Here is a 12,561-nt window from a genome sequence, read left to right as displayed (position 1 = left end):
GGAGGGGCCCTGCTATGGGGCAGGGGGTCTGTGGGGACCCCAAGGCCTGGATCCCCCCCGAGGGTCCTGCCTGCATGTCGGGGTGAAACCCAGGTGCTGTTTGAGCGCCTGTACTCATGCTGGTGACACCAGAGCTGGAAAGGGCACAAGGGCTTTTCCTGATGGGAAGCACCAGGGTTGGGATACCAGCTGGGGCTGCAGGGTAGGAGTGGAGACCCCCACACAGGAGACCTGGTGTGGACAAAGCCTGGTGGGAGGTGGGACACTAGGACATGTCCCAGGCGTTGATCTCAAAGGTCCCATCCTGACTTGGGGTGGGATGCCCCATGCCAAGGGCAAGCAGGATCAGAGCAGCAGGCAGGCCTGTGCAGGACAGGGCTGGCGGGAGGGACAACCTTGGCTCTCCAACCCCAAAAGAAGCAGGGACAAGGCCAACAGTACCATCTCCTGGACATGGGGAGGGCTGTGATGGTGGGATGAAGGCTGTGAAAGCAGGGCATGAAATAGGGGCGGTGCACTGGGAAGGACAGGGCTTGTGGCCCCCTTTGCATGAGGACGTGTTTCACCAGGGATTTGGTGTTGTTCTGATCCCGGTGGGCATGGAATCGAGCTCCAAAGTGGGTCCCCAGCCCTGGATTTCGGGGTGCTGGAGGTCCTTGGTGCAGGTTGGATGTGGTAGTCCTGGCAGAAGCAGTACCTGGAGGACAAGACTGGGGAGCATCCTGCTCACCCCTCATCTCAATCCCAGAGACCCAGGTGCCACCAGCACTGGTGGCCCAGCTGCTGCGCCCATGGTCCCTGGGTGAGGGAACTTCATGGCTCTGACCTGCTCTGCTCTTGGGCCAGCCCTGCACAACCCATCCCAAGTGCTGCACCTTGGGGTGATGGTTGTTGAGCTCCTGTGACCACAAAGAGCATCCTGACCTCTTGGAGCCTGGCTGGGACCTGGCCGTGCCCTTTGGGAAGCAAGGACACCCCACCTGGCTTGAGGAGCTTTGCTGAGACGAGAGCATCACAGCCCAGACATCGCTGATGCTCCTTCATCACTCACAGCTTCTCTCTTCATTCAACTGCCTTTGCATCTGTCGCTACCGAGTCCTCGTGCTCTCGTGTCTTCTCCCCTTTCACCACTTCTCCGGTGTTTGACTTGCAATACATGAAGGCTTTTATCTGATAATTCAAATTACGGGGTGTCTATTTGCTCCCTGCTATTAAAGTTGTTAAAAAAAAAATCTGGAAATTATGTGTTCAAATAATCATCTTCAATAGCCCAGGGCTAATTATTTTTTTACATTAAAGTTGACTCCAGACTTAGGTCTGTTTTCTTAATTAATTTCAATTCACTGGAAAGCACTCAAGCAGGACACAGTACTCCTCAGGGGTTTTTTTCCCCTGAATTTGCAGGTCCACGAAAACCCCGCTATTTCTTGATGTTGGAGTTACCCAGGCAGTATTCCCTCATCCAAATAAGCATTCCTAAACCTAGATCATGCAGCCCAGAATAAACCCAAGATTATCATGATAACTTGGCACTGAAGTACTAAGCTCCAGAAGCTTGAAGGTGTTTGAAAAGCTGACCCCCCCACTCAGGTACCACCAAGGAGCTGGACCTAGGGGTACCTGGGACAGGCAGGGAACCGCTTCTCGAGGCGCCCCAAGGGCATCCCTCTTGCCTTGGCAGAGGATTCCTGATGATTTCAGTACCTACCCTGAAGCTGTGTGGCTGAAGTGAGGGTCAGCCCACATCTTTCTTGATGGAAGGATCAAAATCTTAATTCCTCTGCCTCTGAAATGCTGAGATGGGTTTTCTATTTTCAGGGCTTGCTGCTGAATTTCTCAGTGGCTTTAATGAGCTCCAGGTATAACTTCACTTTGCATTTTCCCATTGCTTTCTCCAGTGTACGTTTTACTGTATTAAGCCATGGGAAGCAGTGGAAGGAGAAGAACCCATGTGCCTTCTGTTGGTAAATCAGCTTCTTCTGTAGGCAAATCAGTTTTTACAGCACAAAATACAGGATCATAGAGAAAAAGGTCTCATCTGGAGTCCTGGGATATGGATTTTCAGGGCTGCAAGGAGTTTGGAAAACAGATGAAGATAAACAGAACTCCCAACCAGAAATATTTTGCTAATGTCACATGGTAAATAGCTCATCAAGGGATTGATTACACGTAACTTGGTGTTTGCTTATCATCCGCAGCTTGAAGGCATTCAGCTTGGCTCCCAAGGGATGCATGTGAGTTCAGAGACTGTGTAAAGAGGAAAACATGGAATAGATAATGGGTAAAAATTGGGATGTGATGCATGTGAACATCAAGAGAAGAGCGGAGGGTTCCTCAGCCTCTCTCTGTTACTCTGGGAAAGGAAAACAAATGCTGTGAATAGAACGTGGAATATTTTTGTTTTTTTATTTGCTTCTAAGGAGTTTCTCTTCCAACTCTGAGCAGTGAATCCACTTCTCCTGCGGAAAACATGGAGGAACAAGAAGCAGGTGAGCTCTGTCAGGAGATGTCCCACCCAGCCATTGAAGAGCCATGGATGGATCCTGTGAGGAATCACAGAATTGTTTAGCTTGGAAGAGACCAACTCATCGAGTCTGACCGTTAACCCAGCACAGCCAAGTCCATCACTAAACCGTGTCCCCAAGCACCACGTCTATGTGGTTTTTAAAGACCCGCAGGGATGGTGTCCCCACCACCTCCCTGGGCAGCCGGTTCCGGTGCTTGGCCACCCTTTTGGTGAAGAAATTTTTCCCGACACCCAATCTAAACCTCCCCTGGCACAACCTGAGGCTGCTCCCTCTTGTCCTGTCCCTTGTTACCTGGGAGCAGAGACCGACCCCCCTGCCTGCAGCCCCCTGCCAGGCAGCTGTAGGGAGCGATCAGGTCCCCCCTGAGCCCCCTCCTCTCCGGGCTGAACACCCGCAGCTCCCCCAGCCGCCCCCCATCAGACCGGTGCCCCAGCCCCTTCCCCGGCTCCATCGCCCATCTCTGGACACACCTCAGCACCTCCCTGCTGGCCACACTGCTGCTGGTGCAAGCCAGGATGCTGTTGGCCTTCTTGGCCAGCCAGGCACACTGCTGGCTCACGTTCGGCCAGCCACCAGCCAGCACCCCCAGGTCATCCCCAGTTTGCCAGGGCTGCTGATAAAAGATGGGAAGCAGTTCAGTAAGCTCTTTCACCAGCCCGCTTGGTACCCTCTGGTGGGTCCCATCCAGCCCCATGGACTTGTGCGTGCCTACGTGGTGCAGCAGGTCACCCAGCATTTCCCTGGGATTGCGGGGGCTTCATTCTGCTCCCCTGTCCTCCAGCTCAGGGGGCTGAGTACCCCAGGAACAACTGGTCTTACTACTGAGGCAAAGACAACATGAAGTACCTCAGCCTTCGCCACTGTTTTGCTCCACACCCAGCAAAGCGAGCTTGCTCTTGGCATCTTCAACCCAGACTCGGGGAGGCAGCAGGCTTCCCTGAGAAGTGGGTCCAGTCGGCGTGCTGGGCACGCTATTCCCTTTGGAAGGTAGTCTCCCATGGCAATGACTCACCTTTTTTTCTTTAAGGAAGTGGTTTTGACACAAGGCACAGGCCAACTTAACCTCGGTGATGACCCCTTGTCCTCGGTATTGTGGGGTTACACTGGCAGAGCCTCACACCCACTATGCAGGGGCACCCAGGAAGGTGGAGCGGTCACAGAGATGCATCTGCTGCACCCGACAGAGGCTTGCTGCCATGGCCCTCACCCCTTCAACTGCTTAGAGCTGCCCACCTCTAAAAATGACCTACAGCACACCAAGCAATGAAAATATCAAGGTGGCCTCGCCATCACTGAGGGTGCCCAGAAGGGCTCCCCATTCTCTGGCTGGAGCACCATGCACCAGCTTCTAAAGTTCCTTCTTAAGTTGCACCTACTGTTGCCAACAAGGGGAGAGACCAGCAAGTCCCAAGCAGAGCATGTCCCAGCTCTGCCACACCACAGCCATCTCCTGCCTCCCATGGTCAGATGTACCCAGAAGCAGCCATCAGCCATACACATTATTAACAGGAACAGGCTTTGCCACAAAAATTCAAGTCAGGCCTGGGCACTGATAAAGCCTTGTCAGCTGGAGAGTTGGTGCCACAGTAATGGGACAGGAAGGTGACAGCATCCCTCCCTGTGAGCCCAAGAGAAGAGCAGAGAAGAGCCACCAAGTCCCCCAATGACGAGACCACAGGCACTCCGGTTGCTCTACCATCTCATGAGGCAGCAGGATGCCAAATCCTGATATAGAAACCTCCTGCTGTGGTGGCCATCAGCTTCCTAGAGCCTTCAGCAAACTATTCAAAAGCGGATTTGTCATCGCTGGTCTGGCAGCAGCTCTAATTGTTGGTGTCCCTTTCATTCATTCCCATGAGTGCCGCCAGCCAGAGCTCTGATGTGTGTCCACATCACGGTTGTGAGAGTGGGTGGATTTGGTTCTGTTTAATAAAAATAACACTTTCCCCCTCCCTCCTGGTGGCGTTGCCCAGCAGGAGTGGAGGGAGAGGAGGAGTAAAGGTCAGAGCTATGCCTCAGCTGCGTGTTATCGGGTACAGCTGCGTCCTGGCAGAGGCCATGCGGCTGGACCACTGCAGCCAGGGCACCTTCGCCAGTCCTCTGGTGGTCAGCACATGCTGGAGAGCAGCCCCCAGCCCAGCTTCAACAGGAGCTGGGTTTTCACAGAGTCACAGGACAGCTGAGGCTAGGAAGAACCTCTGGAGGTCATCCGGTCCATCCCCCTGCTCCCACAGGGGCCACCCAGAGCAAGTTGTCAAGGACCGTGCCTGGACAGTATTTTAATATCCCAAGGATGGAGATCACGCAACCTCCCTGGGCAGCCTGTGCCAATGCTCCATGTTTCCTGAGGTTCTGATGGAATCTCCTGTGGCTCAGTTGGTGCCCATGGCCTCTGGGCACCACCGAGAGCCTGGCTCCATCCCCTCTGCACCCTCCCTTCAGGTGTTTGTGTCTATCTATGAGATCCCCTCTGAGCCCTCTCTTCTCTTGACTGCAGTCCCAGCTCCCTCAGCCTTTCCCCATAGGTGAGGTGCTCCAGTCCCTCCATCACCCTTCGCTGAACCCTCTCCAGTGTGTCCATGTCTTATGCACTGGGGAACCCAGAACATGACACAGTCCCTCAGGTGTGGCTTCACCACTGCTGAGCACAGGGAAGGACCACCTCCCCACACCTGGGCTCTGGTGCAGCCCACTGTGACACTGCTCACCCTTTTGCAGCAAGGGCACGGCCCTGGTTCATGGTCAACCTGGCATCCACCCAGACCCCCAGGCCAAGCTTCGTCCCAGCTGGGCATCCCCCAGTACGTATTGGTGCCTGGGATTTCCCCTTCCACAGGGGCAGGGCTGTGCACTTCTTGTGGAAGGAGAGGGGCTCCCCAACACTGGTTTCTGCCCAACCCCCCTCCTCGGGGGTAGGTTGGGAGTCAAACAGCAGTTTCTGGGCTCCTTCCAGCCCTGCTGGACCAGAAATGGAGAGACCAGAGTCCCCAGGGCTCCTCCTGCCTGTGGGCTCAGGACATCACACCACCGCCCCGCGATGACGAGGGAACGCTCTTCTGAACCAGGGACACCAAGAACTGCTGCTAGAGCCATTCCCACCAAGTCCCTGGCCCCAGGGCCAGCATCTCCCCTGGAGAAGACAAGGGTGGTGGCCCAGGTTGGTGGAGAACCTGGTGCCAGCCCCCAAAATGCAGACACAGCTTGGGCAGCTCTTGCTCACCCCTCCCAGGAATTTCTGAGGGAAAAAGGAGCAGCACGTGGAGTGCAGAGATCCTCGGTGCTTTATTGGTGCCAGCTCAGGCTCAAGCAGACAGAAGCACTGGTTCCTTGCTGGAGGCAAGCGTGGCTGTCCCCACACCAGCATGGGGACACCGTGGGACCCCAGAGCCCACCCATTGGAGAGGATCCCTGGGGTCTGGGGCTGCCCCGAGCTAGCCAGGTCATCATGTGAGCTTCTGGAGGCGGCTTCATCCCCATCACTCCCTGCCCCTCTCTCCCCACCTATTCTAGGTGGTCCAGGACAGGCTTGGCACAGCCATGCTGACACTCCACCTCCCTTGCGGCTGCAGCACTCCCACCTTCCTCCTCCTCCCCTCGGTCTGTCAGCAGTTCCAAGAAGCTGGGAATTTGTTGGGGCAGAGACCCGGAGGCTTGGTCCTCTGCTCGGCTGCAGCCTGTGTCTGTGAGCAGATGGACAGAGAGAGCAGTGAGGAACTGAACAAGTCCAACCTCCCTCCTCTGCTGGAGGAACCCACTTGGCACCAGTGGGCCAGAGTCCAAAGGGATCAGCGCTGGATCCCAGAGATCCAGATCACACACAGTTCCCAGCCCTGCAGAGCGGGATGTGCCCTTCCAAGGCTGCATCAGAGGTTACCCCTTGGGGATGAGGATATTGAGAACCTCAGGGCACTGAAGCTGGCCCAGAGTGGGGACATATCTGAGCATTCAGTGGCACCAGGGCAGGTTGGAGCAAGGGTTGGGGGAAGATGCCCAGGAGTACAAGTTGGGGATGGCAAAGCAGAGAGAATGGGTTGATGGGGTGTGTTGGGGATGGTGCTTCAGGGGCCATCACCTTCCTCATCCTGAGCCCCAGACTCTTTCCTCTCCGGGCTCTGGGACAGCAGCATCAACCTGTTGAGGGCCAGCAGGGCTTTGCCTGTTTTCTGGAGAGAAGAGAATGAGCACTGAGCCCCATCAGAGCCAACCCCCCATCCCCACATTCTCACCATTCCCCCAGGTACCTGCCACTTTCGACGCGTCAGGAACTGCTTGATCCTCTCCTTTGACAATGCCTTCGTGCTGTTGGGCTGGGGCTGCTGCAGCCAGGGGTGCAGCAGAGCCTGCACGCTGGAGAGGCGGCAGCTGGGAGCAGATAGGGCAGTCATGGGGGGTCTGCTCCACCATCAGACCCTTGGCTGCTGGCATAGCACCATTAGCATCCCCTCCACCAGCCGCATTCAGTGCTTTCCCCTGCCCATCCCCTTGGCACCCCAAAACCCAGGGCAGCTCAGCACCCCACAGCTACCCCTAGGTCCTACCGGGGGTCCTTCTGCAGCAGCTGGCTAATGAAGTCCTTGGCTTGCTGGGAGATCTCCGAGAAGGTCTCCTCCTCAAAGTCCCACTGGGCAGCTGTGACGTTGCTCAGTGTCTCCATGTCGTTGTCCCCCTGGAAGGGGGACTCCCCACTCAGCCTGGAGAGGTGGCACAAGGACATCAGTGACAGCTCAGCCCCCTCCAGCCCGACCTGCTGTTCCCAGAAGGCCACTCACAGGATGTAGCAGATGACGCCAACACTCCACATGTCTGTGGAGAAGCCCACAGGCTCAAAGGTGACCACTTCTGGAGCCATGAACTCAGGGGTGCCGTGCAACACCTTCACGGGGGTGTCTGGAGCTGCAGAGAAGATGCATGGGGGAGGTGTCCGGCTGGGATCTCGCCGGGGCCCCAGTGGCACACCAGCATGTGCCACGCGGATGAGCCCCTGCTTCCGGGTGGAGCTGCCGCCCCCCAGGACCCATCACAGGTCTGTGGTCTCCTAGAGCATCTCTGGGAGCTGGGCACCCACAGGAACAGGGGTGTTGGAGGGGGTTTCCACCTCAAAGGCAGGGCTGGGGACACGCAGGTTTCCCCAGAGCATCTTATGGTCACCAGGAAGGGCCCCAATCTGGTGCCACAGGGCTGCCTGTCCCAGAGATGCAGGCAGGAGGATGCCAAGCTCCTTGCTGATAGGCCTGGCCAGATCAGGTCCCTGTGCTGGTGACAGTCCCTGCCCTGGTACCCCAACACCCCCATTCTGGCTCACCCAGCTTCCGTGCCAAGCCAAAGTCGATGATCTTGAGCCAGTGGCTGCCAGGGCTGACACAGAGAATGTTCTCCGGTTTGAGGTCGAGGTGGACAACAGCCTGGCCATGCATGAACTGCAGCCCCTCCAGGATCTGCTGCATGTACTGGGCACTGCTGGGCTCTGTGTGCTCGAAGTCATCATCCACGATGCGCTCAAAGAGCTCCCCACCTGCCATGCTGGGGGAGGACGAGGTGCTGGGGTCCCTGCTGGGGTCCATCAGCACCCAGGAGAAGTCCCACTAGGGAGCCCAGACTCAGCATCTGGGAGCATCTCACCACCCATACCTCCAGGGTCTGCAGGTTCCCTATACAGCCTATGCCCCGTGCCAGCATCCCACAGCACAGGGACCCCTCCCCGCCTTCAGTGCTCTCCTTGGCAGAGCCCAGCACTGTCCCCACCACCCCCAAACTTGACTCTGGCCCCCCCCCACTCACTACTCCATCACCATCACCAGCTCGGTGGGGCCCTGGAAGGCAGCAAGGCACTGCACGAGGCACGGGTGGTGCAGCAGGTTCATGAGCTCCACCTCTGCCAAAGCTGCCCGCTTCTCTTTAGCTGTCCGTGTCCGGATATATTTCCCAGCCCGGATTTTGCCAGTGGCTTTTTCCTGTAGCCGGTACACCATCCCAAATTTTCCCCTGGGACAGAGAGAGGATGAAGGGTGGAGAAGCCATCAGCAGCACCCTGCATCCCACCCAGGGCTGTGCAGGGACAGCCCCAGAGCATCCTCAAGCAGCGCGGATGCGGGGCCCCCACTTACTCCCCCAGCTTCTCCAGCTGCATGTACATGTCTGAAACCTTCTCCTGGCTGTTGACGACCACATCGCAGCATTCAAAGGTCTCCTCACCTCCTGGGAGGGATGGAGCAGGGTGGTCCATGCATGGATCCCTCATGCTTCGGGGACCGGCTGCCTGTACCCCCCCTCCAGTGCTTATTTCTGCCCATCTCCCCACACCCCCCACATATACACTGCATCCAGGTGCACCCACCCTCCCCACCTGGTGCAGATGGGACATGGGGGGGGAACACAGGGACAACAGGGACTGCTGCCACAGAAGCTCCTGGAGCAGCCCAGCACCCTGCAAATCAAGGTTTGGGAGGAAAGGTGCTTTTCGGATCAAAAATCCAAGCAAAATGGGGCCATCAAACAGGATGGGGTGGAGATCAGTGCTGACCTGGGGGCGGGGGGGTCACACCAGCACTGGGGTTCCCCCTGCAAAGCCTGTGCCCCCCCCAGGACAGACCAAGGGCTCAGCCATACCTTCTGCCTGGGACATGGTGGTGCCACCAGCTCCTCACTGGGCACTGGCACAGTCAGGACAGGTGCTGGATGTGGCCCTGAAGCTCCTGGCAGCTCTGTGCTCAGGCAGGGGTGCTGAGACGGGCGATGTCCCAGTGTCTGCTCCAGCTGATCCCCAGAGCCCCGCACCTTCTCCCTGCCATGCGAGACTGCCAGCATCTCTCCACCTCCCCCTGCACTCCCCACCCTGCCCAAGTCCATCGAGGCGGACTCAGACAGACCCAGCAAGGGGCCAAACCCAGTTTTAAAGGGAGGCCCCTTCTCAGAGGGGGACAACCTCCTTCCAGTAGTGCCCTGGACTCAAATCCAATGCTTTTTTCCTCAAGCCCTACCAGGAAATCCCCAGGAAAAGCCAGATTTCTAGGTCAAAGGACCTGCTTCCTTATGCACACACCCTCCCCGCTCCATCCACGTGAATGTTGGGAGGACAGGGCAATGACACCCAAGGGTGCCAGGCAGCAGCGCCCAAACCCCAACCCAAGAGCCACAGCACTGACCTGTCACCATCTGGTCCTGTCCCAGGCCACCAGGCGGTCCCTGATCCTTTCTGGTCACTATGGAGCCACAATGGAGCTGGAGGGGGAAGGAAGAGGCAATGCTGGGGGTCAAGGACTGCTGAGACCACACGTGCGGGGCATGTCAGGTCTGACTCTGGGCACAGAGGGGCATCCCTCCCGCTCCAGTGCCAGGAAGAGCCGTGGCTCTCCCCTCCCTTTCCTTCCCAGCAGAGTGTTTCCGGACTTTGGGAGATAAACAACAACATCATCACCAAGGCCTTCCCCAAACCCCTCTGTTTGGGACCACACAGAGTCATGGGTCAGTAACACAGGGGTCTCAGCCAGAGAAATCCCCAGGGGGATAGCTGCGGAGATCTGATGCACCTCATCACACTGCAGAGAGCTCAGCCTCACGCATCACATCATGCCCCCACACACATCCAGCCCTCCAAGCCTCTGGGGAGATAAATCCACCGGCAGCCCAGCCCCAACACACCTCCACCTCCTTCCCCACCGAGTGGGTGGGTTCCCAGAGGGGGGCTGAGCACCCACACCTGCTCCCCTAATCCCAGCTCCACCTGCAGCCAATATCCCACAGGAGCTATCACCGTCCCCGAAACCCACCCTGGGCTTTGGGCTTCCCCAGGTGGGCTCAGCTCCATGTTCAGGGAAGCCAGAGTGTTGCAAAACTCCACTGGGGCCCTGAGCCTGGCAGTTCAGAGGGAATATGGGGTTTTCCAGCTTTTATCCCCAAAAGTGGGACTGTGCAGCTGCTCTGGCACCCACACACTGCCATGCAGCAGTTTTCCCTGCTTTAAAACAGGAATAACACCGCGATCTCCTCCCAGAGCTGAGTGCAGACCTGGGAATCTGTGGCGCTGCTGGGGGACCCATCCTCCCTGGGGACCCCCATGTCACAGCATCCCCCCATGGAGGGGGTGTCACCCCGCTGTTACCTGCTGTCCGAGGCCAGGTCTGGCAGGCGATCTGGGGCCCCGCCAGCACTGACAGATGCGTCACCACCACCACTCCCACACTCAGCACAAAGTCCACGCTGTCGGCAGGGTGTCAGGGACCAGTGTCCCCAGGGCCAGGGCAGTGGCAGAGCCACCGCAATCTTGCTGCTCACTTGTCACCGTGACTTTGCCACCGGCAGGTCAGAGCTGCACGATGGGGATGCTGTGGCCAGGGGGGTCCCCACTAGCACCCCGTGGGTGAGGGATGCTGCCGATGCTCCCTGCTCAGCAATGCCGTCAGCGCACTCGGCTCGACCCTGCTGGGATATCGACTGCCGTGGCTGGGCATGCTGGGGACAGGAGTAGGACACAGGCAATGGCCTGGCTGGGGACAGGCGGCGGGGGGATGAGGGAGCACAGCTGGCCACATCCTACCTGCCTGGCGAAGGGTGATGGAGATCCAGTCGGGCTGATGTCTGGCACCACTGGCCACGGCTCCTGACCCCGCTCAGCTCTGGGCCACTATCTAGGCAGGATGAGGCTGTGTGGGTGACGCTGGGCTGCTCCCAGCACAGGCAGAGGCAGGATACGGCCCAGGCGTGCAAGGGATCCCAGCAGCCACTTGATGTCAGTGTTGGCCTGACAAAAATGAGCAGAAAAAGGCCAAGAGGGGGAAAAAAAGATTTGGGGTCTGAGGGATCCATGGAGGGGTGGCAACACCTGCCATCCCTGCGAGGATGCACTGAGATTCAGCACTTGGCTGGAGTGTGAGTCCCTTGGGAGCTGCTTCCCATCCCACCCGTCTGGATGCAGAGTTGCATCCATGGGACAACCCCATGATACCAGCCCAGAGTCACCAGGGATGCCACACTGGTGGGCCACCATGCTGGGCACCATCCAGACTTGATTTCTTGCCACCAACAGGCATAGATGTATTTTTTTCCCAGCATTCGATGAGGATAACGAACAGCTCAGAGCAAAGCACAGGTCTGGGACAGCACAACTGTTCCCAGCTCTGCCCCTCCGTCACACAGCACCAGTATTAATCCTACTCCCAGCCTTGAATTCCCATGGGAGCAGAGCCTGGCTCAGCCTCCTCTGAGCCCGGGTAAGGACAGCGTTTAATTTTCAAACTCTAAATCAAAATTCCCCTCAATCTCATCTACTGGAGCATCCCCAGGAGTTTAAGATCAACAGCTGGCAGGATTTTAAGGAGCAAGGTAAATGAGCCAGTCTGGGACAGATGAGTGGATCCATCCATCCATCCATCCTTCAGTATTTTCAAGCCTTCAAAGTGAACTCGTTACTGACAACGCTTCATCTAACGCAGCTGACCCCTGGCTCTTGCTGGCACCTTTGCTTTCGGGTGTGGGAAGGTGGCCTGTCAAAATGTCCAGCAGCACATGACGCACCATGGACATCATCTTCTTGTGCCTTATAATTATTAATTGTATTAATTAATTAAATAATCTTTAGCACTCGCACCCAGGCACCCCTAGGTTCCCACTTGGGTGATCAAGTTGTCCCCATCTGCCCGGAGGAGTCTCCAGCAAAGCTGAGATGGGATTTCCAGGTGACATCCCCCAACCCAAACCCTCTCCATGGGGTGCCTCATGGACCCCCCTGCCTCACCCCACCCCCCTAGTGCAGCCCCTCAGCCTCTGGGCTGTCAGGCCCCCTCTGTGCAGGGCCCTGGGCAGATGTAGCTGCCTCTGCTGTTTTGTAGCCCCTACAATAAACAGCGTCACTGCGGGGCTCAGCCAGTGGTCCTTGGCACTGGGTGACAGCATGGCTTGGTGGGGGTGGCAGTCACCCTGTGGGGTCCTGGATCTGGGCGTCTGTCCATCCATGATCCCATTGTGCCTGAGGAATGGGCTTGATGACCCCAGGGGGACACCGTCCCTGCTCCCCGTCATCTGGGGATGCAACACTTGG

The 12,561-nt window shown here is 57.4% G+C and overlaps 1 protein-coding gene across 3 annotated transcripts; it reads right to left on the bottom strand.

Moving 5' to 3' along the window:
- Positions 1-5,791: 5,791 nt before the first annotated feature.
- LOC102051053 (myosin light chain kinase, smooth muscle-like) lies at positions 5,792-11,097 on the bottom strand. 3 transcript variants are annotated; one of them, XM_027816341.2, is made up of 11 exons: positions 10,627-11,097; positions 9,671-9,746; positions 9,135-9,309; positions 8,633-8,723; positions 8,307-8,510; positions 7,831-8,048; positions 7,298-7,421; positions 7,067-7,219; positions 6,770-6,890; positions 6,601-6,691; positions 5,792-6,208 (listed from the first exon to the last, which is right to left on the bottom strand). In XM_027816341.2, the coding sequence occupies exons 3-11, from the start codon at positions 9,148-9,150 to the stop codon at positions 6,030-6,032; spliced, it is 1,197 nt and encodes a 398-aa protein (XP_027672142.2). In that variant the 5' UTR covers positions 9,151-9,309; positions 9,671-9,746; positions 10,627-11,097; the 3' UTR covers positions 5,792-6,029. The 3 variants fall into 3 exon arrangements, with proteins under 3 accessions (XP_027672142.2, XP_005447062.3, XP_055553714.1); XM_005447005.4 differs by lacking the exon at positions 10,627-11,097 and having other exon boundaries at positions 9,671-9,845; XM_055697739.1 differs by lacking the exon at positions 10,627-11,097 and having other exon boundaries at positions 9,135-9,248; positions 9,671-9,845.
- Between the last annotated feature and the right edge of the window lie 1,464 nt (positions 11,098-12,561).

Source organism: Falco cherrug, chromosome 20 (assembly GCF_023634085.1).
Source record: "Falco cherrug isolate bFalChe1 chromosome 20, bFalChe1.pri, whole genome shotgun sequence".
Lineage (NCBI taxonomy): Eukaryota > Metazoa > Chordata > Aves > Falconiformes > Falconidae > Falco > Falco cherrug.
The sequence above is the reverse complement of the archived record's forward strand: the minus strand, read 5'-3'. Positions and strand labels throughout refer to the sequence as shown.